The sequence below is a fragment of the Lynx rufus genome, unplaced genomic scaffold (genome assembly GCF_022079265.1).
Source record: "Lynx rufus isolate CCGP_SWC_20201006 ecotype Redwood Valley unplaced genomic scaffold, mLynRuf1.p SCAF_2, whole genome shotgun sequence".
Taxonomy (NCBI): domain Eukaryota; kingdom Metazoa; phylum Chordata; class Mammalia; order Carnivora; family Felidae; genus Lynx; species Lynx rufus.
This window is the reverse complement of record NW_025814834.1, coordinates 98,497,308-98,521,408: the sequence shown is the minus strand read 5'-3', so window position 1 is coordinate 98,521,408 and position 24,101 is coordinate 98,497,308. Positions and strand designations below refer to the sequence as shown.

At 42.2% G+C, this 24,101-nt stretch overlaps 1 protein-coding gene across 27 annotated transcripts in view; it reads right to left on the bottom strand.

Moving 5' to 3' along the window:
- The window catches only part of LOC124515861 (homeobox protein abdominal-A-like), a 97,410-nt gene that overhangs the window by 2,878 nt on the left and 70,431 nt on the right, over nt 1–24,101 (bottom strand). For 23 of the 27 annotated variants that reach the window (XR_006962891.1, XR_006962904.1, XR_006962889.1 and 20 more), the window contains 2 exons: nt 6,148–6,267; nt 3,656–4,102 (listed from right to left, as the gene is read on the bottom strand). Coding sequence is in view for 1 of the 27 variants with exons in the window: in XM_047084902.1 (XP_046940858.1) it covers nt 6,148–6,216 (69 nt within the window). In the remaining 26 variants the exon portion in view is untranslated. Of the gene's footprint in view, nt 1–3,580; nt 4,103–4,145; nt 4,488–6,147; nt 6,268–8,219; nt 8,663–20,681; nt 20,737–24,101 lie in introns of those variants that run through there. The other 4 variants (XR_006962886.1, XM_047084902.1, XR_006962887.1 and 1 more) reach the window with 4 other exon arrangements.

Here is a 24,101-nt window from a genome sequence, read left to right as displayed (position 1 = left end):
GGGCACTGGCTCCCATGAAATCCCAGAGAGACCCTAAAACCCGGCACGAGGGTAGATTTCTCAGAGATATACATATAGAAGGTGAGCAAAACTAAAAGAGAGAAAGAAGTGAGGGTGTGTTCCAGGCAAAAGTAATGCCACTAACAAAGACACATTAGTGAACTGCAAGGTGCATTTGTGGAGCAACATACAGAGGCAGGTTGGTAGTGCTAGAGTACCAAGCAAGGCAGACAAGCTTATGGTGTTGGGAACCTCCACCCTTCTATATGAGACTAGGAAGGTTAGAATTTAACTGGTAAGAATGGAAATCCATTCATGGGTTTTAAGAGGGTTCACGATGCTAAACCTTATATTCCCAATGTTGTTAAGAACCCCCTCACCCTTTTGTGTTTCTGAAATGGCTTCACAAAAATACCCATCCTCCCCATGTGACCTATGCAAAACATGCCATCCACACTTTGTCATGACTCCAATAACACCATGGGTTCCTCCCTTGTTTGCCTTTGACAAGACTGAACACAGACCTTTCCCCTTTTGCCAGGCACAGACTATATTAGTTTCCGAGGGTGGCCATAACAAAGTGCCTCAAACTAGGTGGCTTAAAACAACAGAAAATTTTTTGTTTCACAGTTCTGAAGCCTAGAAGCTTGAAATCAAGGTGTTGGTAGGGCCATGCTCTCTCAAGACTGTATGGAACCATCCGTTCCATGCCTTTCTCTTAGCTTCTAGTGTTGCCATCAATTTTGTAATTACTGGCTCAAAGATTCATCACTCCAATCTCTGCCTCTGCATCATGTGGTCTTCTCGCCTATGGGTCACTATCTTCACCTCTTCTTGTAAGGACAGCAGCCATATTGGATTAAGGCTCACCCTAATGACCTCATCTTAACACAATTACATTCAGCAAAGACCCCATTTCCAAATAATATCACATTCATAAATACTGGTTTGGACCTCAACATATCTTTTAGGGGGACACCATTTAACCTGGACCCTCCAGCTTCCCATTCTTTATCTCATAAGTGATTCAAGCTCTTTGTTTCCCTGAAACTAGCTAGCCACAGGGGAAAACAAAAACAAAAACAAAACACACATTACTTAGGCAGATTACTGACTGAAGCTTTCCCCATTTAAAATACAAACCCAACTATAAATCACTCCATCTGTAATGTCCTTACCCCTCCCTATAAAATTCTAAGGCAAATCCACATTCCAAGATACCCTGAGCTTCAGATCTGGGGTGCTTTCCTATTGCAACAGGCTGAATAAAATCAATCCGCTTACTTGTTCAGTTTTTGTCTTTGACAGTGAGTAAAAGGTCATAGTCAAATCCTCTCATGTATTTTGAGCAGCAACCCACAGGTAGGCCATGGCAGCAAGGGCTGATAGTCAATGCTTGAACTCTGCTCAGCCCCGACCCTGCCACAGGACCACACCTGCGCTCACACCTTCTTTGCTAAGAACATCAGCTGCTGACAGCTCTCAGGGACAGCTGAGGGAATTGCCTTAGCTTATTCACTGTGTACTCTAAAGACTAGACAGATGTGACAAGATAATGTATTCATGGTTTGTTTCTTCTAACTATAGTATTTTCCTTCTCTACCCTCTAGCAAATATAAAAAGGGAGCCAGGCCCAGTGTTGCCTTCTCTCATGCGTTTTTGTGTTGCAGAGGACAGAGGCACCCAAGAGATAGCACTCCCTTCCCCTATCCCCTTTTGTGTCCAAGACCCATTGCTCAGTGAAGCGGTTAGGCTGAATGGTCCCAGAGCAATGGATGGGGCAGGGCATGTAGCAGCAGCCATATCAAAAGCACCTGGGGGGTGCTTGGGTAGCTCAGTCAGTTAGGCATCCGACTCTTGATTTTGGCTCAGGTCTTGATCTCATGGCTCATGAGTTCGAGCCCTGCATTGGGCTCTGTGTTGAAGTGCTGAGCCTGCTTGGGATTCTCTCTCTCCCTGTTTCTCTGCTCCTCCCCTGCTTGTGCTCTCTCTCTTTCTCTCAAAATAAATTAAAAAAAATTTTTTTTTTTAAAAAGCATCTGGTATTTCTTTCCGAAAGAGCCTGGAAACAATTTTTTCAGCCCCTTAAGGAGAGGTAACCAGAGTACCAGAGCTGGCTCAGGGATGCTGGGGAGACAGAATATTAAGAAAGGTGGCCGAGGGGCGCCTGAGTGGCTCAGTTGGTTGAGCGTCTGACTTTGGCTCAGGTCATGATCTCGCAGTCCGTGAGTTTGAGCCCCGCATCGGGCTCTGTGCTGACAGCTCAGAGCCTGGAACCTGCTTCGGATTCTGTGTCTCCCTCTCTCTCTGCCCCTCCCCCGTTCATGCTCTGTCTCTCTCTGTCTCAAAAATAAATAAACGTTAAAAAAAAAAACTTATAAAAAAAAAAAAGAAAGGTGGCCATGGGAACAGTAGCCAAAGACAGCATGCCACTGCTTGACAGGGAAGTAGTGTAGCCACCCACCTTCCAATAGACCTTGTAAATTTGAGCAGTGAGAACCACAGCCATCACAATGATGGGCTGTAGACCAGAGGGCTTTCTGCCATCCCCACTGCCCTGATCCTTGTTTGCCTGAGTGGAAATGGGGCAAACCTTCCAAACAGGATAGAGATCTAATTTCTCACCCTCTAGAGAGTTAAAGCTCACAGTCAGAATAAATTTGATTTATAAAAACAAGGTATTTCTCACCACCCCCTCCAAGAGTGTGGACTAAAATTTTCACTGTTGTAGAGGCAATGTAATCCAGCCAGACGGCAGTATAAATAAGACAGCTGCCTTTCAGCAGCTGTGTCTCTCCAAACTGCAGCTCAGCGATCATAATTAAAACCCTCTGGAAATCCACTCTCCAGGGAACTGTGGTGGGTCACCTCTCCCAACGCCCTACCAACAAGAAAACGCTGCCTCTCTCCTCCTTGTTCCTCATTTGTCTTGTAAACAAGAAATTAAACTTCCATCTCTGGGCCAAGTTGACTTGGGTAACATAAGTGCAGGTTCAGTGGGTCTTTCCTGCCCCTGTGGGAAGTGGGGGAAAAGGCGTGGGGTATCCCTCCTCCCGGGAACCCCCCTCAGTTTCCAAACAGGTAAATGAGAATATTAGGAGAAGATAGACTCTCTGACCTACGTGGCAACAAGGAACCAACTGCTGGAGACGCTCAGGAAAGAAGAAGAGATGGTATTGTGGAGAAGGAGCCCTTCCCAGGAAACGTACTTGGGAAATGGGATGGTCCCCTTTTTTATTTGCTTTAACCTCTTCTGCTGTCGATCCTCTCAAAGATGTTGAAGTCCTATCTCAGGCCTTCCACAGTCCGAGTCACCGAGACCCCCAACACTCCACGCCCACTCCACCCATGGCATCCACTTGGCCCCTCTGCCTTCCTGAATTGCCCTTCCTGGTGCTCCCATATCTCTGGAATCAGTTTGCTGGTCCCTGTGAGGGCCCAGGGGCAGATGTCCTTCAATAGAATTGTGTGTTCTCTCCCTTCCTCCCCCCACCCTGGCAGCATCTTAGGACAACAACTCCCAGGGTTACTCAGTACTGTCAGTTACAAGAAGAGCCTCATCTGGACCATTTAGACTTACCTTTAAGGACAGAGGAAGTCCTGCCCATGAAATATAAAGGTTTTCCCCTTCTCCCAGTCAGAACTGACCACAGAGAAACAGCTTCACTCCTCTTCTCCACTGTCCATCTCCCTGTACCTGGTCTCTCTTGCTTCTTAAGAGCTGAGGTCTGGGCAGAGCCATGAGGGAAGGGGGTCCTCTTACATAACTCATGCTGTCCCCCTTTAACCAGCAACAGCCTTGATGCAACAGCCTTGATGGGACAGGTGTCCCACACTGGGGCTATGTGAGGGCTACATGAGGGCACCTCCATATGACAACTCTTTGGTGAGCACTTAAGACTGGGAGTTGTTAGGCTCTGTGCTGACAGCTCAGAGCCTGGAACCTGTTTCGGATTCTGTGTCTCCCTCTCTCTCTCTCTGTCTCTCTCTGTCTCTCTGTCTCTCTGTGTCTGTCTCTCTCTCTCTAAAATAAACATTTCAAAAAAGGTGGTGGGAGTAATCAGGTCATGTTGTTTTCAGCTTTGAGGCTTCAGTAGAAAACCTGAAATAACAGGAAAAATTTTGTATGTGATCCAGCTACATATTTGACTCCTCCCAATCCTTCAAAGTCCCAAACCAACTCCTGACCTCTCCAAGACGCTTTCTGCCCTGACAACTCTGGCCCTCACTGAGATCTCCTTTTCTGGAATATCCAATGCAGTTAATGTCAGAACAACACATTCTGATGAGTAGATATATTCTGTCTCATGTTGGTCTCCTGTTGTTTCTCCATGTTGTTCCCAATAGCACGGCAGACTTTTTGAAGGCAGAAACTGTGCTTTATACTTATTTTGTATCCCCTATGGCTTTTACCTCTTTGCTGCCAACATAAAGGTGCTCGATGCATATTTGAAGTGAGTTGAATTGAATTTTCAATCAGACACACACTGGAGAGAGAGAGAGAGCCTCGATGTGGCTAGGGGTGCAGTGCAGCAGCACAGAAGAGAGATTGCACACAAAGTTTCTTTCGAAATTTGGGTATTGTAAGATTGAAGAAGGGCTTTTTAAAGGTAACATGTGCTGTCATTGCTGGCAGCTGGGTAATGTTGTTCATACATCTCTGGGAATAATGACATGGGCTTAAGATCCAGTGCAGCGGATCCATTTGCACAGGCAGCCGCTAGCATGAGCACCATGAGAGGGGATGATGGAGGGAGTGAGGAGATGACTGCCTTTCTCACCTCTGCTCAAACCTTCCCACCCAGGTTTGGTGACTAGACCTGAGTGGCAGACACCAAGATGTAGCAGGAAATCCCAGTGGGACTAGGTGCCATGGGTCAGAGAGGCATGTCCCCCTCCTCTCCTCTCTCACATGCACACACGTGGAGGCATGCACATCCCCACAGAGCATCAGTAGGGACTTACCTGCCAAATGCAAGTAACCAATAGGGGCTGAGCTAGTTCCTCTCTTTCCTTACCTTCACACCCCTTCTCCACTGGAAGGGAGTGTCTTCTGGAAAGACTATAATACTGCTCAATCCCCTCCAAGTGCTCTTTTATCCTTCTAACTTCAACATGTCTACCTTGGATTACTGAAAGAAGACCCCAAGGTCTCAGACCCCACCAGCTAATGAATTCAGAAATACTTTCCAGTTAAGATGACTGGACTGCACGACATCACTGGAGTCTCAGAGACTAGAGCAGGAGATGGAAAGCCATGGAATTCCCTTCCTTTCCTGTAGACCTATGGAAACTTTAAGGTGTGTGCAATCACTTGCTCCCAAAGCTGGTGGACTTAGGGTTCCTCAGCCCTGCGAGCATCTTATCACTTCCCTTGAATCTGGAAGCTGGGACCAAGGCTCTTATCTGCATTTCCTCTGCTCATCTGCACTTCCATCCCTGCCAGATGACAACAGCCATGCTTTCCTGGACTTACTGGAGCAGGAGGTCCTCCTACCACAGCCAGCCAGGCTTCTCCCCCTCACCCTGCTCTCAAACTTCTCCAGCTCAAAAGTTACCTTGGGGTGATAATAATATAAGACAAAATTGAAATTAATTTACTAGAGGTTGTGGGTCATTTAGATTCAACTAGTCATTTTTAGGTAGTACTCAAAACAGGTAGGGCCAAAGAGAAGGCACTGAGAACTTTCTTTACTACCCTTTGAGTCAGGTTAGCCTGGCCCAGTCCTACAAAGAAGGGCTCGAAAAGCTGACAGCAGAGATAGTTGGGGCACATGAGTTGTATCTCTGCTTGGTCCTGTGGCTGATGGCAGTGTATTCCCAATGTAATGATTCTTTTTATGTGACAAGGAGCTGGAGAAAAGGATGCTGAGCAAAGGAGTCCATATATTCCCCATAACTCGAATTACTACAATGAATTGCCACATTACTCACCTTTGCACTGGACATTAATCACAAAAACAAAAAACTGCCGAGCCAGGGAGTTACAGAGGATGTGCTATTTCAGCCCTCACCCTGTGCCAAATGCACACAGCAGTGATGAAGTTCGTGGAGCTCCCCCTGCCCATCTGCTGCTAAACCATTAGCATCGAGGCTGGAGAGGCAAAGTCTCAGCAGGGACTGAGACAGAGCTGGGCTCTTCCTCACCTGAGAGGCCATCTGCCTGCAGAGGGCAATCCAGATCCTCCTCTGGCCCTTGTGCTTGCCATTCAACATGTCTCTCTATAGGCTCATGTCTGATTTTGCCAAACTCTGGAGAAGGAGAACCTGAAATATTAAAAACAGCCATACTGTTTAATATTATATATATGTGGGGAAAAAAGAAACAAAAATTATTTATTTTATGACACAGAAAGAGGTAAATTATTAACGTGAAAATGAAAATGACCAGGAGATAGATAAATATGATCTCATTTGTCTATGTATATGTTTTAACAAAATACACAATATTTTCCATCAGCTTGTGGAGACAGTCTCAAAGGTGACTCTAAGTAGGCTTACAGAAGTAATGTGTCTAGAACAATTGAGTTTGGGGCTAAGATATTCCTTTAACATGACTTCTGGAATTGCTTCCCCTCCCCCAGGTGGGCATCAGGTCCAGGGTCCTGCACAAAGCAGGGAAACAGAGTCGCATGGGTGGCTCCGTCAGTTAACCATCCTTCTGTTGATTTTGGCTTAGGTCATGATCTCATGGTTCATGGGTTCAAGCTCTGCATTGAACTCTGTGCTGGCAGTGCAGAGACTAGTTGAGATTCTCCCTCTCTCTCTCTCTCTCTCTGCCCCTCCCCCACTCATACTCGCTTTCTCTCAAACTAAGTATTTTAAAAAAATAATAAAGCAGGGAAACAGGGGTGGGGGCAAGGTTAGGAAGGTGGTCATCAGTCACCTGTCTACACTGGCTCCACAAGCCACCAGTGCTCTCCCTGTCATGGTCTCTTCAGCTCCAGTGTACTGTTATCTTGTGGGCAAGAGAAGTTTGCCCTGGATCCTGCCCTGTGCTCCTGACACACCCTGCAGTCATTTTCTCTGGGTCTTTCCAAGCCCCTACTTCTCTGCTAGGGAACAGGGCTTGATTTCCCAGTGTTCTGGCACAAATAGTCCACTGCTCTTCCTCCTTCACGTCCTTCTTGATCCTAAAGAAAATCTTTCCCCCAGATAATATAAACTATCATATAAAGAAAGTACAAAGTCAAAAAAAAAATGTTAAGAATATTCCATTCCTACCCCCAATTAAAGGCAGACAATAGCATTTTGCTTTTCCTGAACCTAGATTGTCTTCAAAAACTAGTAAAATATAATAGACTTATCAAAAAAACTTTGACTTTTAATAGATGTCCAAATAACTTGTTCGTGTTTGAAAATAAATACTTACACAGAGTAAAGTGTATTTTATATCAAACAAGTTTGAAGAGCCATGTACTATAGCATTCTGTAAAATAAGCAAGACAAAAGCTGGTCTTGTTTTGTTTATTTTTTTTAAAAAACAAATACCTTTACATATGTTAAGTATAATGAAAAATATGGTGCTATCAAGAAGAGAGCACTGAAACAGGCAGTAAATAATCTGAGTTCTTTTCCAGAATGGTCCACGTAGTTACTGTGTGAACTTGAGAAAATCACTTAGGCTCTCCTAGTACCACTTTCTTTATCTTTAAAATGGGTATCATTGGGGGGAGTGCCTCGGTGGCTCAGTTGGTTAGCATCTGACTTCAGCTCAGGTCATGCTCTCCTAGTTCACAAGTTCAAGCCCTGCACTGGGCTCTGTGCTGACAGCTCAGAGCCTGGAGCCTGCTTCAGATTCTCTGTGTCTCTCTCTCTCTCTCTCACTCTCTCTCAAAAATTAACATTTTTTTAAGTGCTTATCATTGTGGGGTGCCTGGGTGGCTCGGTTGGTTAAGCATCTGACTTCCACTCAGGTCATGATCTCATGGTTTGTGAATTCAAGCCCTGTGTTGGGTTCTGTGCTGATAGCTTGGAGCCTGGAGCCTGCTTCAGATTCTGTGTCTCCTCTCTCTGCCCCTTCCCTGTTCATTCTATCTCTCTTTCTCTCTCTCTCTCTCTCTCTCAAAAATAAATAAACATCAAAAAAAATTTTAATGGGTAGCATTGTTGAGAAATACAATTCCTCGGAAGTAGATCAAATGAAGCCCCAGCCATCAGAGTGTTCTGGGTGTTTCCCCAAAGTCGACACTGGCTCTTGGCAAGTCAGGGAGACTCACCCATGCTCTCTCACTCCTTTTCACAGTCATTTCCACACATCAACTGAAGCTTCCCTCTCAGAATCTTGCACCTTATTGCCTCCACGTCTCCCCTCTAACAGAGGAAAACAATTTGGAAAACCTTCAGAGAAAGACATTCGCGACTTTAATGTGTTAATCCTTGCAGAAAAGTTAAGATTTTTAAAAACAAACATCCTCGAGAGAAGACAATGCTGAACCCAGGGACTGGGATAAAAAACTCCACAGCGCCCGACTATAGAGCTTTAAATTTGAACACAGCGATCTTCCTGGCATGGCTCAAATCATCCAAGTAGGTGGCTTAAAAGTGAAATCATATGGAGCCCAGATTTTTTTTTCCTCACCAAAAAATCTCAGCTTCCAATTGAAGAGTAATTGAACAGAGTGACATCAGGCTTTGTCTCCCAACAAATGCAGCTGTAGCAGCCAGCCTAACAGATGTGATTTACCAGCCTGTTTGACCAAAGCCATTATCATGGAAGATATTACTTACACGAAATACATTCTCTCTTAAAACAATAATCAGTATTAGACTCCTGTCACCTTCCCATTCAAACTGTGTAATACGCTAAGATGTGCTGGCTGATGAAATAAACGTAGAGGAGAAAGTCTTTGGAGCTTGTTTTAGTCCTGACTTGCATGAGCAAGCTACAGAAGCCAGTAAGAGAGAAGGAAGGGATGGTCACTGGGAAGGTCATCATGAGGCAGGTCAGGGTACACTTCCCTTTTTTTTCCCTGCCACCTCCACCCCTAGAATGTGTCCGTCTGTCTGTGTGGTTACTGGCATAATAACTCACCAGTTATGCCACAAGGGAAGTCCTTGCAGTTGAGAAAGGCTTGCAGTTGAGACGTTCCATCTGAGTCATTTGAAAGACCAACACTAATCACAGAGATGCTGGGTCCCCATCATCCAGTGTTGACTACTTGGAGCAATTTGGTAGTAGAGCCAGAGAGGATGGAAGGTACAGAGAAAACCTTTTCTCAGAAGGAGAATTGACTTTGGGGAAACACCCAGAACGCTCTGATGGCTGGGACTTCATTTGATCTATTCCCAAGGAATTTTATTTCTCAACAATGATACCCATTTTAAAGATAAAGAAACTGGTGCTCAGAGAGCCCAGTTCACAAGTTCACACAGTTTCATCCTCTCTGGCTCTACTAGGAAGGCAGGAGTCCAAGGGACTCCCAAAAGCCCATCCAAGGCCCTTCCTCTGAGTGTCTGTACCTCTGTACCCCTAGTGAGATAATGTTACCTATTCACTCTGTACACCTGCCCCTGACAGGGAGTGGGACTTAATGCAGGGTCCTACCCACTGTGGAGGAAAAAGGTCCTCGGAGCCGGAAGACTGAGCTGCGTACAAATGTCAAGTACCCTATTTTCTGGCCTGTGACCCTCGACAAGTTCCATAATTTCTTAGACCCTCTTGTGTGACTGTCCCTTGTGAAACGGAAGTAACATTGTATGAGGGTTAAAGTGCCAGACTAATGGTTAAGTGGTTACCAAATTCACCCAACAAATATGTATTGACTGATAATTGCAGTTGGCACCTGGCATTCTGCATTTCTATGCTATCTTTATTTGCCAAAATAGTGGTATTTTGTTGGTATAAAACCATAAACTTTAATTTTTTAAGTTAAAAAAACTTTAACCTGAAATATATATGAAAAGTGATATAAGGCATTAAAGTCTTAATTTGAATAATCCAGAAAGCATTTTTCTCTCCCTCAGTAAGTGGAAGAAAATGACAATAAACAAAGCAAAGATTCTATTTCAAGAGTCCCACTCTGGATCAAAGACTTTCTGTGTAAATGAAATATGTACATGGAGGTGTTAAAATTAATACAGGTACCTCTGTGGTGGAATCTCTATCTGTACACAATGAAATAAAGAAAATAAGAACAAATCAGTGTATTCTTCTTTGAAACAAAACCTTCAGCTTGGTAGGAATTCAAAGATTGCATTTCCTGAACAGGAACATTTCAAAAAGACCCCAACATGTTTAAAAAGAACTCAACATGTTGAAGACGAAGCAGTCAGAAGAAAATATTTGGAGTTAACTTATGACCATCTCCTCTGTACCCATCTAATAGGATCTCAAAAAAGGCGGTTTCAAAATTTCAAAATTTCAAAATTTCAAAATTTCAAAATTTTGCGTAAAACTCACTTGTCAATGACTCAAAGATGACAAAATTATTACACACTGTTATTTTCTTTTCCATTATGGATATTACCTAGCACTGGCACAATTAGGCATCTTAAGAGATCTTAACATTTTAAGAGATCTTTTGGTGAAGTTTATTTTAAAAAAATAGTCATTCTAGGACACCAGGATTACCAATGAAGAGATAGAAAAGGAAAGAGAAAATGCTGAATCACCTTGGCAATCAGAACCAGAGATGATCATCTGGTGGGTGGTTTTCAAACATTTGGATTTGGATTTGAATTTATTTCTCCCCTCAGGAGAGTGACTCGGGATATATAACGAAATGTTTGGGTAGTTTAAGGAGAAAGCAGCAGAGAGGAATGTAGATGATCTGGTGAGGAGCATGAAGCAGGGACAGGAGGAAATCAGAGTCATGACAAAAGGAATCTTTAAATTAGTCTTACTAAAGCTGTTGATTATTTTTCCTGGTTTGTAACAAATGCAACCAAAAAACCAACCAAACAAATGAAAAGCAGCAACAATATTAACAAAGGGCATGCAACATCAAACCAGATGGGCCTCAGCCCATTCCTAACCCTGCAGGAAGGGGTCCCACTTTCCCCCATGAAATACTTGTAAAACAGCAAAGAAACAGAAGAACTAATTATAGGAAGACTTGTCAGAATTAAAGAAAAATATAAAGAATTTTAAACACATATCTATTTCTTTCCAGCAGTGACAGTAACATCAATGAGATCTGTGAGTGCTTCCCAGATCATTTGCCAAATAAAGATGGAGAATTTGCTTTTGTTACTAAAAGAGAGTGATTTTAAATTAACCTATTATAGTGGAGATTTAAGTATTTCTACAACACTTATTTTCTTTAACACTTTAAACATTAATCTTTTTAAAACTTACAATTCTAGAGTAGTCATTACCTTAGATACTTGTTATTTTGTAGGAAGAAATTTAAACATCTCAAAATATCATCAACTCTAAATTTTATCATATCTAAATTCATGGGACTCAATACCAGAAACCTTTTTTAATAAATGTAATTCCAAAACACTTTACTGATATCGTGGGATTACAGTTGTTCTTACACCCCACCACTACAAGGAGATATATTGCAATTCAAATCTCTATAAGCAAAAGTTTCTTTTATCATTCATTCAGTAAGCAAATATCTATTGAGTGCCTACTATGTGACAGGGCCTTCTTGGGGTTTACATTTTACCTGGAGAAAGAGACAATAACAAGTCAGGGATTAAATATAAAGTACGTGTATCAAATGACAGTAAATTCAAATTCAAATTCTTTCCTCAAATGAAGGAAAGAAATGGTGTAAGTTTCTTGTTTTTAATAGGATGATCATGGGAAGGAAGACATCATTCACAAAGTGACATTTAAGCAGAGGTCTAAAGGAGATGAATGAGCAAGACATGAAAAACATCTAGTGAAATTGCATTCCTGCAAGTGCAAAGGCCGTGAGACAGAGTGGGCTGGATTTGTTTCAGGAAGCCAGTGTGGCTGGGGAAGAGTGCAATCCCAAAGGGTCAGCAGACAGCCTCAAGCTGTGTCTAGGCTGCAGAGAGCCACCTTCCACCAGGTCCCACCCTTCTCAGAACAGCATTCAACTGATGAGGCAGGAATAGAGGTGCAGCCTTTGAGGCCTTACAAGAGGCGACTGTGGCAGGTCACATGTGCCTCCAAGTTCCTTGTAGGCAGCCTGGAGTCTTACCAGGCTGCTTCACTTTGACTTATTTCTCTTTGGCCCATCCTGCTTCATCCCACTTCTGCCCATGGGTGTTAAGTCCTCATAAATATGAAGCCCCACCAGTCCTGTCTCCAGTGTCTTCTTCTGGAAAACTCAGCTTGCCACAAGAGTGAGCCAGGAAGAGGATAGTTGGATGGAAGATCAGAAAGCTATCTGGGACCTCGACTGTGGCTTTTACTACAATAAGAGCTCTGGGAATTTTGTAGCAGTGAGATAGCTTGCTTTGTCATGAACAGAATGGAGAAGGGTGAGGGCAAAAGCAGGATGGAGAGAGCACAATCCAGGTGACAGATGAAGGTTTGTACCAGGGAGTAGTGATGTGGAGGGGGCTTGGGAGAAGTGGCAGGACTCTGGATATGTTTTGAAGAAAGAGCCTTCAGAACTCACCGCTGAATTGGATGTGGGTGAAAGGAAAAAGAAAAGTTATGGATGACTCCTCTGTTTTGGACTGAGTGACTGGAGGAAAAGAGTTGCACGTTTGCAGAGAAGATCAGAAGTTCAGTTTCAGACTTGTGGCACTAGACACTTTGTAGACATCCAAAGCAAGATGCCAAGGAGACGGTGGAATTTGAGAGTCTGGACTTCTACAAGAAGTCCAAAATAGAGATATAAATTTAGGATCATCAGCATATGAATATGAAAGCCATGAATTGGAGAAAGAGTGAATGTAAATGAGAAGAAAAGACATCCAAGGACCAAACCCTGGACATTCATTACATTTCCATCCAACATTGACAGATCGACCAAATGCCCAAAGCACATGAGCAAACATGTGAACTAGGAAAGGTAAAGAGGAAACACACCAAGACAAAAGGGATTGCAGGTCCTCATCCTGTTTACTAAACAAGGAAATTCAGGTTCACAGGTGATACAACTCTACCTGATGCTGGGAAGCAAAGAGCAGCATATGAAGCAACACGCCTCTGACTATGGAGCCAAGGCATTTTTCCTTAAAACAGCCTGCCCAGAATGGGTCCCCTAATCTTCATTAACGCAACCTTTATCAATCAAGTCAAAGCTTAATTTTTCTTGTCACTAGTAAAACTCAAGTTGTAGATCACCTAGAATTATGACTTTTACTATTAATGAGCAAGTACAAAGTGTGAAGAAAGTATGAAGAAAAGTAACCACAGAGCTCTAAAAATCTATTCTCGGAACACCTGGATGGCTCAGTCGGTTAAGCGACCGACTTCAACTCAAGTCATGATCTCATGGTTCGTGGATTTGAGCATGGCTCGGGCTCTGTGCTGACAGTTGGGAGCCTGAAGCCTGCTTTGGATTCTGTGTCTGCCTCTCTCTCTGCCTCTCCCTCCTCTCTCTCTCTCTCTCTCTCTCTCTCTCAAAAATGAATAATAAAGCATTTAAAAAATAAAAACCTATTCTCATTGAAAGAGAATAGTGTGAATCATAATGCACATATAAGTTTTTTAATGTTTATTTTGAGAGACAGAGAGAGAGCATGAATCCATGTAAGTTTTTAATAGAAATCTTTCTCTTTCTATACCTACATTGGAAGGACAGATAAAAGCCAGGTATAAAGGCAGATGCAAGAAAAAAAAATAGTAAGCTTCTTTAGTTGAGTGCTTCTCAAACTTACTGTGCAACTGAATTACATAGAATCTTGTTAAACTGCAGATTGATTCAATAGGATCTGGAGTAGGGTCTAAATTTCCGCATTTTTAACAAGTTCCCAGGTGAGCTGCTGCAGCCTCTGGTCCACAAACCACACCTCCAGGAGCAATGCTTCAGTTAACATTATCTGATAAGAGGGTAAATTGACCATGTGGTAGAGGAAAAACCCCTGCAGACACCAGCTCATCAGGAGATCTTACATATTGGTTCACATTCACAGAGAGTGAAGATTTTGATTATAAGCAGAAAGATTCCAAGTGAATAATACTTGTACAAACCTGAGAAAACCAGAGTGAGAAATCATAAAATTTTACAGAAGAAAAGATCAAGCAATGATTGGAAACAATAAGTAATTCTGTTAAAATTGTACCAAATTATGCAGAGGTCTTCTATATTTCTTTAAATTTTACAATCTAATTTAATCTATACGTTCTATTTAAAATACGTTCTATTTATAAAGGTAATGTCTATACGAATATTTTCATAGTGTACTTCAGTATTTGGGGTTATTTTTAGAAAAATAATTGGGTGGGGATGCTTTTCCTATTTTCTTTGCTTCAGTAGTCTCAACAGTTCTCAATCCTGACTGCACATCATACTCTGGAGAGCATTAAAATTGCTGATTCCCAGGCAGGTCCCACCCCTAGGAAATACGGTTTCCTTACTCTGAGGATGGGCTGTGGGCATCCATGAATTTTAAAGCTCCACGGGTGATTGTAATGTGCAGCCCGAGTGAAAACTGTTGAATTTAACCAAACCCAAAAGAACTTGTGGGCTTCTTAAGACTATAACCCAGGAAACGCCACACACACAGTGGCAGAGTATCAGCAGGAAACAACTTCTGGAGACTAACCTTGCACACCTGAACTCACAAAGTTATAGCAAACATCATAAAGGATTAAGCAAATCCTTTGATCTCAAAAACTTCTGAAAATCTAGTCACTTCTCTTTCCTCTTTCCATTTTTCCAAATCAAAGGCTTCAGACAGATTATCTTTAAGCAGGTTTCAAAAGACTCCCACTGAAATTGAAATGTTGGTAGTTTCCAGCAGATATCAGAATGAAACTGATATGAAGAACTATTCCTGAAGTGTCAGAATTACCTATTGATCCTATGATGCTTCAAATTATACAGGACAAGGAAAAGATGGAAGGAAGGAAGGAAGGAAGGAAGGAAGGAAGGAAGGAAGGAAGGAAAGAAGGGAGGAGTAAGCTCCTTTAAGAGGACATTTCATTTTTTTCCTGTTGAGCTGATTTTAAGCAGAAATCATTCAAAAGAGTAATTTTTATGAGCGCCAATTTCTAAGTCTAAAAGTGAAAGGGAAAATTAAAAAATAAACTTTATACCTCACAGTCCGTATGGAACAGTGCCATAAATATAGGACACTGGGAGTGCCCTGTACAGGTGAGTTTGCTCAGTTTGTTGAGAGACAGATGGAAGATCAAGGTAAATTAATAACATCTCCATGTAAGTCAGTTCACTTCCCTCTATTCTCCAACTATTGACAGCACCCTTAAATCCAACCAGCATTTTAGAAAAGGTGTTCTCTTGAGCAATAGAGAAATGTAGTGAGTATCAGTAAATGGCTCATGGCAGATCTATCCCACTAACTGGAAAAATCAATCACCCTTACATATGAGCAATGGCACAGTTCCACCATAGTACCTTTGGTCCTTCTATCTGTTAACCAGGAAAACAAGAATTTGCCTTTTTTTAATGGAAAATCCAGTAAGAATTTCACATGTAGGCTGCTTCTTCTTTCTCTTTGATTTTGCTTGGGTTTCCACAGGTAATCAAAGTGTGATATGAAGAGGACATCTGAGAACCATCCTGAGAGTTTACTCTTGGTTTCCCAAACAAGGAGCCACTGTGGTCCAGAGACTCCCTCTCTCCCAGTGTGAGGACCTGCACTGAGATTCACTTTCCACAATAGTGCCCTAGCCCTGAGAATACCTGATCATTGGCAGCTAGCTTTCTAGAATACCTCCTATAAGAAAAGCTGACACCTAGTTCCAGACTAACCAGCACCAAAGTAGACTATTTTTCCCTTCACGGACAAAGTGACTATCCCAGTTAAGCTATGGAAAGGGGACACAACAGGGGGGCATGTTTCTTTCCTGGAACACAAACCCACCATGAGCCCAGCAAGCCTCTCTATGAATGAAAGAAGTATTAGGGTACCCTGTCTTCCGCTGCCAGCCCTGTAGTTTATCTCTGCCAGGCTTTCTAATATATCCATAGTTAGCTGGCAGATCTACAGTGGCCTCACCCATGTGTCTGAATGTTAGCTGGCTTTTGACTGGGGTGCACCTCAGTTCTCTTCCACACAACCTCTCATTCTCCACTAAGCAGTATATTATTTTGCTAGGGCTGTCATAACAAAATACCACAGACTGGGGGCTTAAGCAATAGACATCTTTCCTCCCAATTCTGCAGGCTAAAACTCTGAGCTCAAGGTGTCAGCAGCTTTTCTGTCTTCTGAGGACCTCCCTCCTTGGCTAACAGATGGCCATGTTCTCCTGTGCCTTCATGTGGTCTCCTGTGTATGTGTATCTGTGTCCTAACCTCTTCTTATAAGGACACTAGTCATACTGGATTACAGCCTACCCTAGCGGCCTCATTTAACCTTAATTACTACTTTAAAGACTGTTTCCAAATATAGTCACATTCTGAGGTATTGGAGGTTATTCAACATATGAATTTGGGTGGGGGGACACAATTCATCCCATAACAGCTTACATGTGCTCATTCATATAGTGGTCACATGGTTCCAAGCACATCAAGAGAAAAAGTCCCAGTATACAAGCACTTTTTAAGCCTTTGCTTGTGTTGCGTTGCTTAAGTTCCATTAGCCAAAATCAGTCTCAAGGCCAGAGTCAGTATAGAGTCAGTGTGGCACTATCAAAGGACTGGGATAGAAGGAGGGGAATAATCTGTAGGCATTTTTGCAGTCTACCACATGTTGTGATAGAAATAGAGAAGAATTGGGCTACTCTAGCCCCTGGAGAACTTTAACCTGGTAGGAGTATAGTTCAGATATCTCTTTGTAGAAAAAGAACTTCCAGTATAATAAAATTCATCCTAATAAGTTGTGACATATTACAGTGTCAGCATGAAAAGTCATCCAATTTCCCTATAAAATGAGAAAAGCAATCTCCACCCTTCCCTTCCTCACAAATACCTATGAGATCAAATGTGGAAGCTCCATGGAAGAAATATACTCAATCATCTATCAGTCCCCTTCAGTGATGTATTACACTGATCAAATCTGAAGTGTCTTAATACAAATAATGTAGCTATTTTTAATCAATATCAAGTCATTTAATAGAGATACGTTGCATTAGGTGTTGACCTATCTCCAAAATTTTCCCAAATACTGACTTTTAACAAGACACTTCAAAATACAGGAAGTCTTTCAAATGACATTTTGACTGTCACTGCTCCGTTTCTGTCAAGCTAAGCTCTCTATCCATTGGTCAGTAAATAGCATAAAATTTGCAAGGTCCATTTTGCCAATTCAATTTGAGTGGTGGTAGAGTCTTAAGAAGTTCAAAGAACCAATGAGCACAGAAAATGAGTTTTTATAATAAATGCTTCATAGGAAAAAACAAGGTCAGACATCTATCTTTACCCAATCTATTCTTTTAAGACACAGCTCAAGTCTTTTCTGTTCCATGATACTTTCTCTGACAATGAGTGCCCTCCAAGATCTCTCCTTTTGAACTTCAAAAATATTTTATTGAATGGGCTGGGTTTAATGGGAAGCAAGCAAAAACCAATTTTATTTTTTCTCACCTTTCCATAAGTTTGATTAGCACTGACTTTCCTTATTACCTTCTTTGATAACATTTGGGCAGATTCCTGCTGCTTTGGCCATTTTTAGACATGAAAATGTCCAGTGGAAACTAATCATAGCAGAACATCAATCCAGCCCAATCTTATAATCATGCAACTTTAACATAGGGCAATAGAATATTCAAACTGCTATTGAATTAAACCTTCTCCTGCCCCCCATCTGGCACCTGCCTTGGCTGAGGAAGCATGCGGTGAAGCATGCGGTGAAGAAGAAGGAGAAGCAGTCACTTTTGCCACTCTGCCCCTCTTCTTTGCTCCACATCCTCTCCTACTTACTAACTGCTGCCATCGCTGAGATATGGAAATGGTGTCCTTCTGCCATTGCAGATGTCTGAAGCAGACGCTTCCTCTCCCGATGTGCTTTTGCTGGTTTCTGGGGATTCTCCGCTTCTGACTCCAGTTTTGTTACCTCATACAGTGCTTCTCCTCTGGCTGATTGCTTCTGACTCCCACTTTATTTCCAGAGATTTATCTCTCAGTTAGGGTGGTATCAACCCTCCAGATGATCTCCCCTGGCAGGGACCCAAACCAACTCCTTTCTGTGAGGCCCATATTGCAGGAAATGTGCTCCTTTGCTCCACTGTCAGCAGGAGTTCACCATCTCTTTCTTGTTTCTGCTGTCCCAGGGCTGTTGGCCAGTCACAGCATCAGCCACTGGTATTTATTCACTTCAAACAAGAAGCAGGTATCAGTCTCTAAGTCTGCCAAACTCCAAGGAATGTGGCCAGGCTTTCTGAGTAGTTTTCTTGAAACTTCTCTTCATTTGGTTTAAAATCATTTAAATCATTTGGCTTGAAAAGTACTGATGAGCAGTGATAGAAGAAATGCACAAAACCCTCTAGACTCCCTCCAAAGAAACTCCTTCTTTCAGCTTTTCCCTGAAGAAGTGAACAATGGGCTAATAAGACAGACCAACTGCACAGTCTCTGTACACACTCTGCCTAAGTGGCCAGATCTAGCACATAGCCCTGTGAGTGTGGATACCTGGTACCAGCTGATTTGTCCTCTGAAATCTTTACTGGAAGTCTGAGGCAAGTGACATCTAATGACTTGTTACTCTTCTATATTCATCGTTCTTGACAAGATTGCCTTATTTTACTGAGTACCACTATAAGATTAGCTGTATTTAAACCTTGGGAAGGTAAGAGTTTGAAGAAAATGGAATAAATGAAAAAGAGACCATATTTTGTATTCTTGAGGTCCTCACAAACTAGTGGAGACTGTAATAGAAACTTTCTGGAATTATATATCAGCCCCATGGCCTAATGCCCCATTTCTTTGGAAACTCACCCCCATACCCCCTGATGGGCCACAACAGCCATGTTTGTATGGTAATGCTATTCATTAGGCATTGCTCACTTGGACCTATGGCTGACATCTTCCTCAAGATGAGCTAATTAGATTACTTTCTTGGGAGTTAAGGATTGGACTGAAAATCATATCAGACTCTGCAGCTGGAAAGGTAGGCATTTTCTACCTTGCAGAATAGAGAAGAGAAATCAACCTACAGAGGAAGAGAGAGAATGGGGCAAGCATACAAAAATACACAGAAATGAGGGGAAGAGAGAGAGAGAGTCTGTGAACTTGATTTCAATGACCTCCCTATTGACTCGTTGCATCTCTGTCCTTTGGCTTATGATAATGCCTGCATCCATACAGGAATTCTCTTCTCTCTCTCTCTCTCTCTCTCTCTCTCTCCCCTCCTCTCTCTCTCTTTTGCTTAAGCTAACTAAAGTTAGTTTCAGTTTCTAAAATCTGAAGTATCCTAAGTAATAGAAACATAATATATACATAAAAAGGAGTTGAGAACAAGACAACAGCATATAGGTAAAAGTGGCTGATCAGGAAAGACACCACAGAGAATCGGTATTTGGGGTGATCTTCAGAAGATGAGTGGGACTGCTATGGGGAAAGTGGGAAATAATCTAGGTAGAGAAAATAGGATGAGCATGGAAAGGAGGTGGAGAATTGAACATTTAGCTGAGGTGCCTAATATGTCAAGAGGAGTCACTGGAAAGAAAATTAGATGAAGGTCAGATTTTAGAGAATCTTGAAAGGCATGTAAGTTTGAAAGGTTTTTTAGCTGGAGTAACATGATAGGATCTGCGTTACCGAAGCTAATTATTATAACAGTGTTTAGGAAAAATTAGAAGATAAGGGGACTAGATATAGGGAAAGCAGATGAAAAAGGCTAATGGAGGGACCAGTCTAGGTTAGTGGGTATTGGAAAAAGAAAGGAAAAGTCCAGTTTGGCATTTTAGTTCTGGAATCAGAGTAAGGAGTGTGATGGTCCCATGGCAGAAACAATTCCAGATCTAAATGGTGCCAAACATGACCATGTCCTAGCCCATTTAATGAGTAGCTACTGCCATGGTACACTGCTGTTGAGCAAATTACATACATGCTATAGCAGACACATGCTGTTTCCCAACTAGCAGCAGCTTCCCCTTTCTTTGGGGAGCAGCACTCCAATCTCTTTTGAGAATTTGGGTCAGGAAGCTCTTCTAAATTCGCATGTCTCTCTGTTACTGTAGAGCTTCAGATGTGATGCAGGCATCAATGTCTCTGCAATGTCTTTGTCATGTAAAGGGACACACAAGGCACGTTCTGACTCTGTAGCCCTCAACCCTAGGCTTATAAAACTCCCATCCTGGACTCACCTGTGTGATTCCCACCCCCAATCAGACAACACTGGTGCAAAGAAGGATCTGTAGGTATCAAATAGCTACCATAAAATTAGTCTTTTTATATGTTTATTTATCTTGAGAAAGAGAGAGAGAGGGGGAACACAAGTCGGGAAGGGGCAGAGAGAGAGAGAGACAGAGAGAGAATCCCAAGCAGGCCTGACACAGGCTCAAACCTATGAATGGTGAGATCATGACCTGAGCTAAAATCAAGAGTCAGATGTACAAATGACTGAGCCACCCAGGTACCCCATAAAATTAGTCTTTAAGTTACCCCTTAACCTCTACTTAGTACTTGACAGGATCTAAGGTGTTAGGCTACCTGGGATTGAATGTTGGCTCCCCCACTTACCAACTGGGTGACCCTGGGCAAGGTAATTAACGTCACCATGGCTCATTATCTTCACCTACAAAATAGGGATAACAGTAGGGTCTATCTGAAAAGGATATTAGGAAGATTAAATATCTTAAAACTCACAAAGTGCTTAGGACAGTGTTTGATACATTGAGAAGGCCTAAAACATTAGCTAACAATATAAGAAGCACTTGAACACATTGGCAAGTTATTGTCCAAAAAGAGTAGCTCAGTTTCTCATTGCACAAGAGCTGAGACTGTTGTGTCTGGCACATTTTCTCCACATGTCCAATAAACAAGACTGCCCATAAGGTAATATCATCAATCTACTTAAGGTTATATTTGTACAGAAATTCATCCTGGTGGGCCTATTCCAATGATACAGCTAAATTTGAAGTCAGAAATTTCATCAGGATTATACTAAGATCTTTTGATGAATGAAGACTTTGGCTGGTAACACCTGTTCTAAATTTTTTCCTAATAAATGATACATACCTTTGAGACTAAACCAGATTATTTTGCCAATATTTGTGACATCTGCATCTCTCTTTTTTTCTTTTAAGTAAAAACTGACTGTCTTGGGTTTGAATAACACGTGTTCATGTGCCAACACTGTTTCCCCCTCCCCCACCATCACCCAATACCAATCCTATTTGCCAAGTTCACATGCAGCCTCAGACCTTTCCCAGCCCACAGGAAGATAGCCACCCTTACCCTTTTAAAGATAATAGGAAATAAGATCCGGGGCGCCTGGGTGGCTCAGTCGGTTAAGTGGCCAACTTCGGCTCAGGTCATGATCTCGCAGTCCGTGAGTTCTAGCCCCGCATCGGGCTCTGTGCTGACAGCTCAGAGCCTGGAACCTACTTCAGATTCTGTGTCTCCCTCTCTCTGACCCTCCCCTGTTCATGCTCTCTGATCTCTCCCTGTCTCAAAAATAAATAAACGTTAAAAATAAAATAAAAAAAAAAAAAAGATCCGCTTGCCACTTAGGGTGATTTTGTCAGAGAGATAGATCTAAAAATTATCACTCTCTCAATAGAATGGTGACTCTGTCTCCCCAATCACTTTAACCAACATTGCAAAACCCCCAAAATACTGAGAATTAGTGCTGTAGTCATTTACTGGGTAATCTGACTCTCAATGGACAGGATATGAAGACAGCCACTTTAATGAACCATATGAAGTTAACTACATGATTTCCTTAAAGTCTCTAGGCTCCTTCCTTATTATATCATTAGAAAGCCAAGGACTTGGACCTTGCATAGCACAGTGCAAAGAGTTCAGGGTAGGAGCCCTGGATCCAAGTCCCAGGCCTACCATTCACTTGCCATGAGATGTAAGAACAATAATACTTGTGCTGCTAACCTCCAGAAGGTTCCAATAATGAGCCAGCGTGATCATTCATGTTTGTGCACATGCTTTGTATACCCTCAAATGCTCTGCTAACACAATATAGATTTCCCAACACTCACAGAAATGTCTTGGGTAAGATACCTGGGATATGCCACAAGGCCTTATATGAGAGGAATCCATTAAAGTGATGTCATTCATGTTTAAAGACAGTGCTCACTCATGACTAAATGCCCCATTTAAAGGACCTTGAGGATAAGCTCCACTTTGAGTTTAGTCCCAAGGAGCAGTTATCATCTATCAAAATTTTATAGGATTTCTTGTATCTGACAAGGAAAATTATGTAACTTTATTTCACTTTTTTGGAGCCAAGATCAATGAAAAACTGTTAAATTAGCACATCTTAGGCGCCTGGGAACATCTATTCTTGCTGTTCCTTTCAAAGTGTGAGTTCTACTGTTATTTTTAATTTGACTCTTCTACATTATATTGAATTGTATCTGAGAGCTTCTTTCACAAGAAGAAGGAATGAAAAGGAGATACCAGTGATGACTGACTGAGAAGTATTTCCAGAAGAAAACAAATACATGTCTTGTAGGTCAGATAGACATTTACTTGGCAGTACTTTCCAGGGCTTACTTTTGGCACTCAGATTCTCTGATTTCATCTGCATCCAAGGCATAATGGCAACTTTAAGATTATCCAGGACAAAGGAAACAAAACCCAAGAAGCCCACATGAGTCCACAGCCCATGTAGGGGTCTCTCTCCACATGCTACACACTACCCACTACAGTCTAGTGGGGAAGGCCCAAGGCCAGGTCACTGTCTGTTCCCTGGGACTGAGGACAATTGGAGCAAGAGATCTCAGGGCCTACAGCAGCATGCTCTTTTTCCATGGAATTACTCTAAAGGTTTTGTAATAAAGATAACAAACATGTAATGTTTACCCACTATGTGCCCGGATCACATTATAAGGAACACAAACACAAATATAAGACACAATTTCTAATCCCAGGGAATTCACGGTGTGGCAGGGGAAGAGGCATATGTTGATCGAGCCATAATAGAGGACACGGTGGGATAAGAGATAGATGAGAAGCATAAATCAGGGCCGAAGGGGCAAAATGAGAGGCTGGGTGGTGGGCTCAGAAGTCCAACTGCTGCCTGGGCACAAATGCCTACTTAACAAAATGTGTGACTCTGGGCCAGACACTTAACCTCTCTCTCTGTGCCTCAGGTCCTTCATACAGTCAGGATAATAATACTACCTACATCACTGAGTTGTTAGGATGCTTGAATGAGTTAATATGGGTAAAGCACTTGGAACGGTCCCAGGCATATATTGCATGGCATGTTGGGATGAAAGAATGGCACTTTCGTTCATCCCAAAGAGACAGAAAACAAAGATAGTGACCAGTCCAATCTCCTTGTCAAACAGACAACCCTGGTAAATCATCTAATGACACTTGCTATCAAGGAGACCCCTGGAGAAACAAAGCTCTTACTCCCCAGACTGGCCCCTTCATCGTGCCACCTGAGAGACCACTCCACAACCACTGGGGCAATAGTGTGCATTATATACCAAGCTTCATCAAAATGTTTTTAATGCTCTTAAAATTAACTCGAAGGATTCTTAAAAATTAAAGAATCGTTCAGTCTCTCTTTTGTCAATTCTGTGCAATAGCAAGCTTCTCCCCATTTACTTTTGGGATTCAACTTTCATTTAAAACTTTTGATAATCTAATGGTTAGTTTCCCTCAGTAACCTTAATTTTGCCTCAAATATAAGGGAAAAAGTCCTCATAGCATCCCCAAATAGCACCTAAGGAAGAGAAAAGTTGGAAAGAGAAAGTGGATGCAAAAGATTAGTGTCTCTCTTTCCAAACTTTGCCCATGACCTGACTATTCCTTACCCATAGGGAAAAGAGTCCAGAACCCCATGGCCATTGTATGGAGAACATCTTGGGAGCATCCTGACCTGCCTGAAGAGAGAGCCATGCTCATAAATGTCTGAGCATAGTCAACTAGTTGTTGTAAGTAATAAGCTCTCAGGATCAGAGATAGATA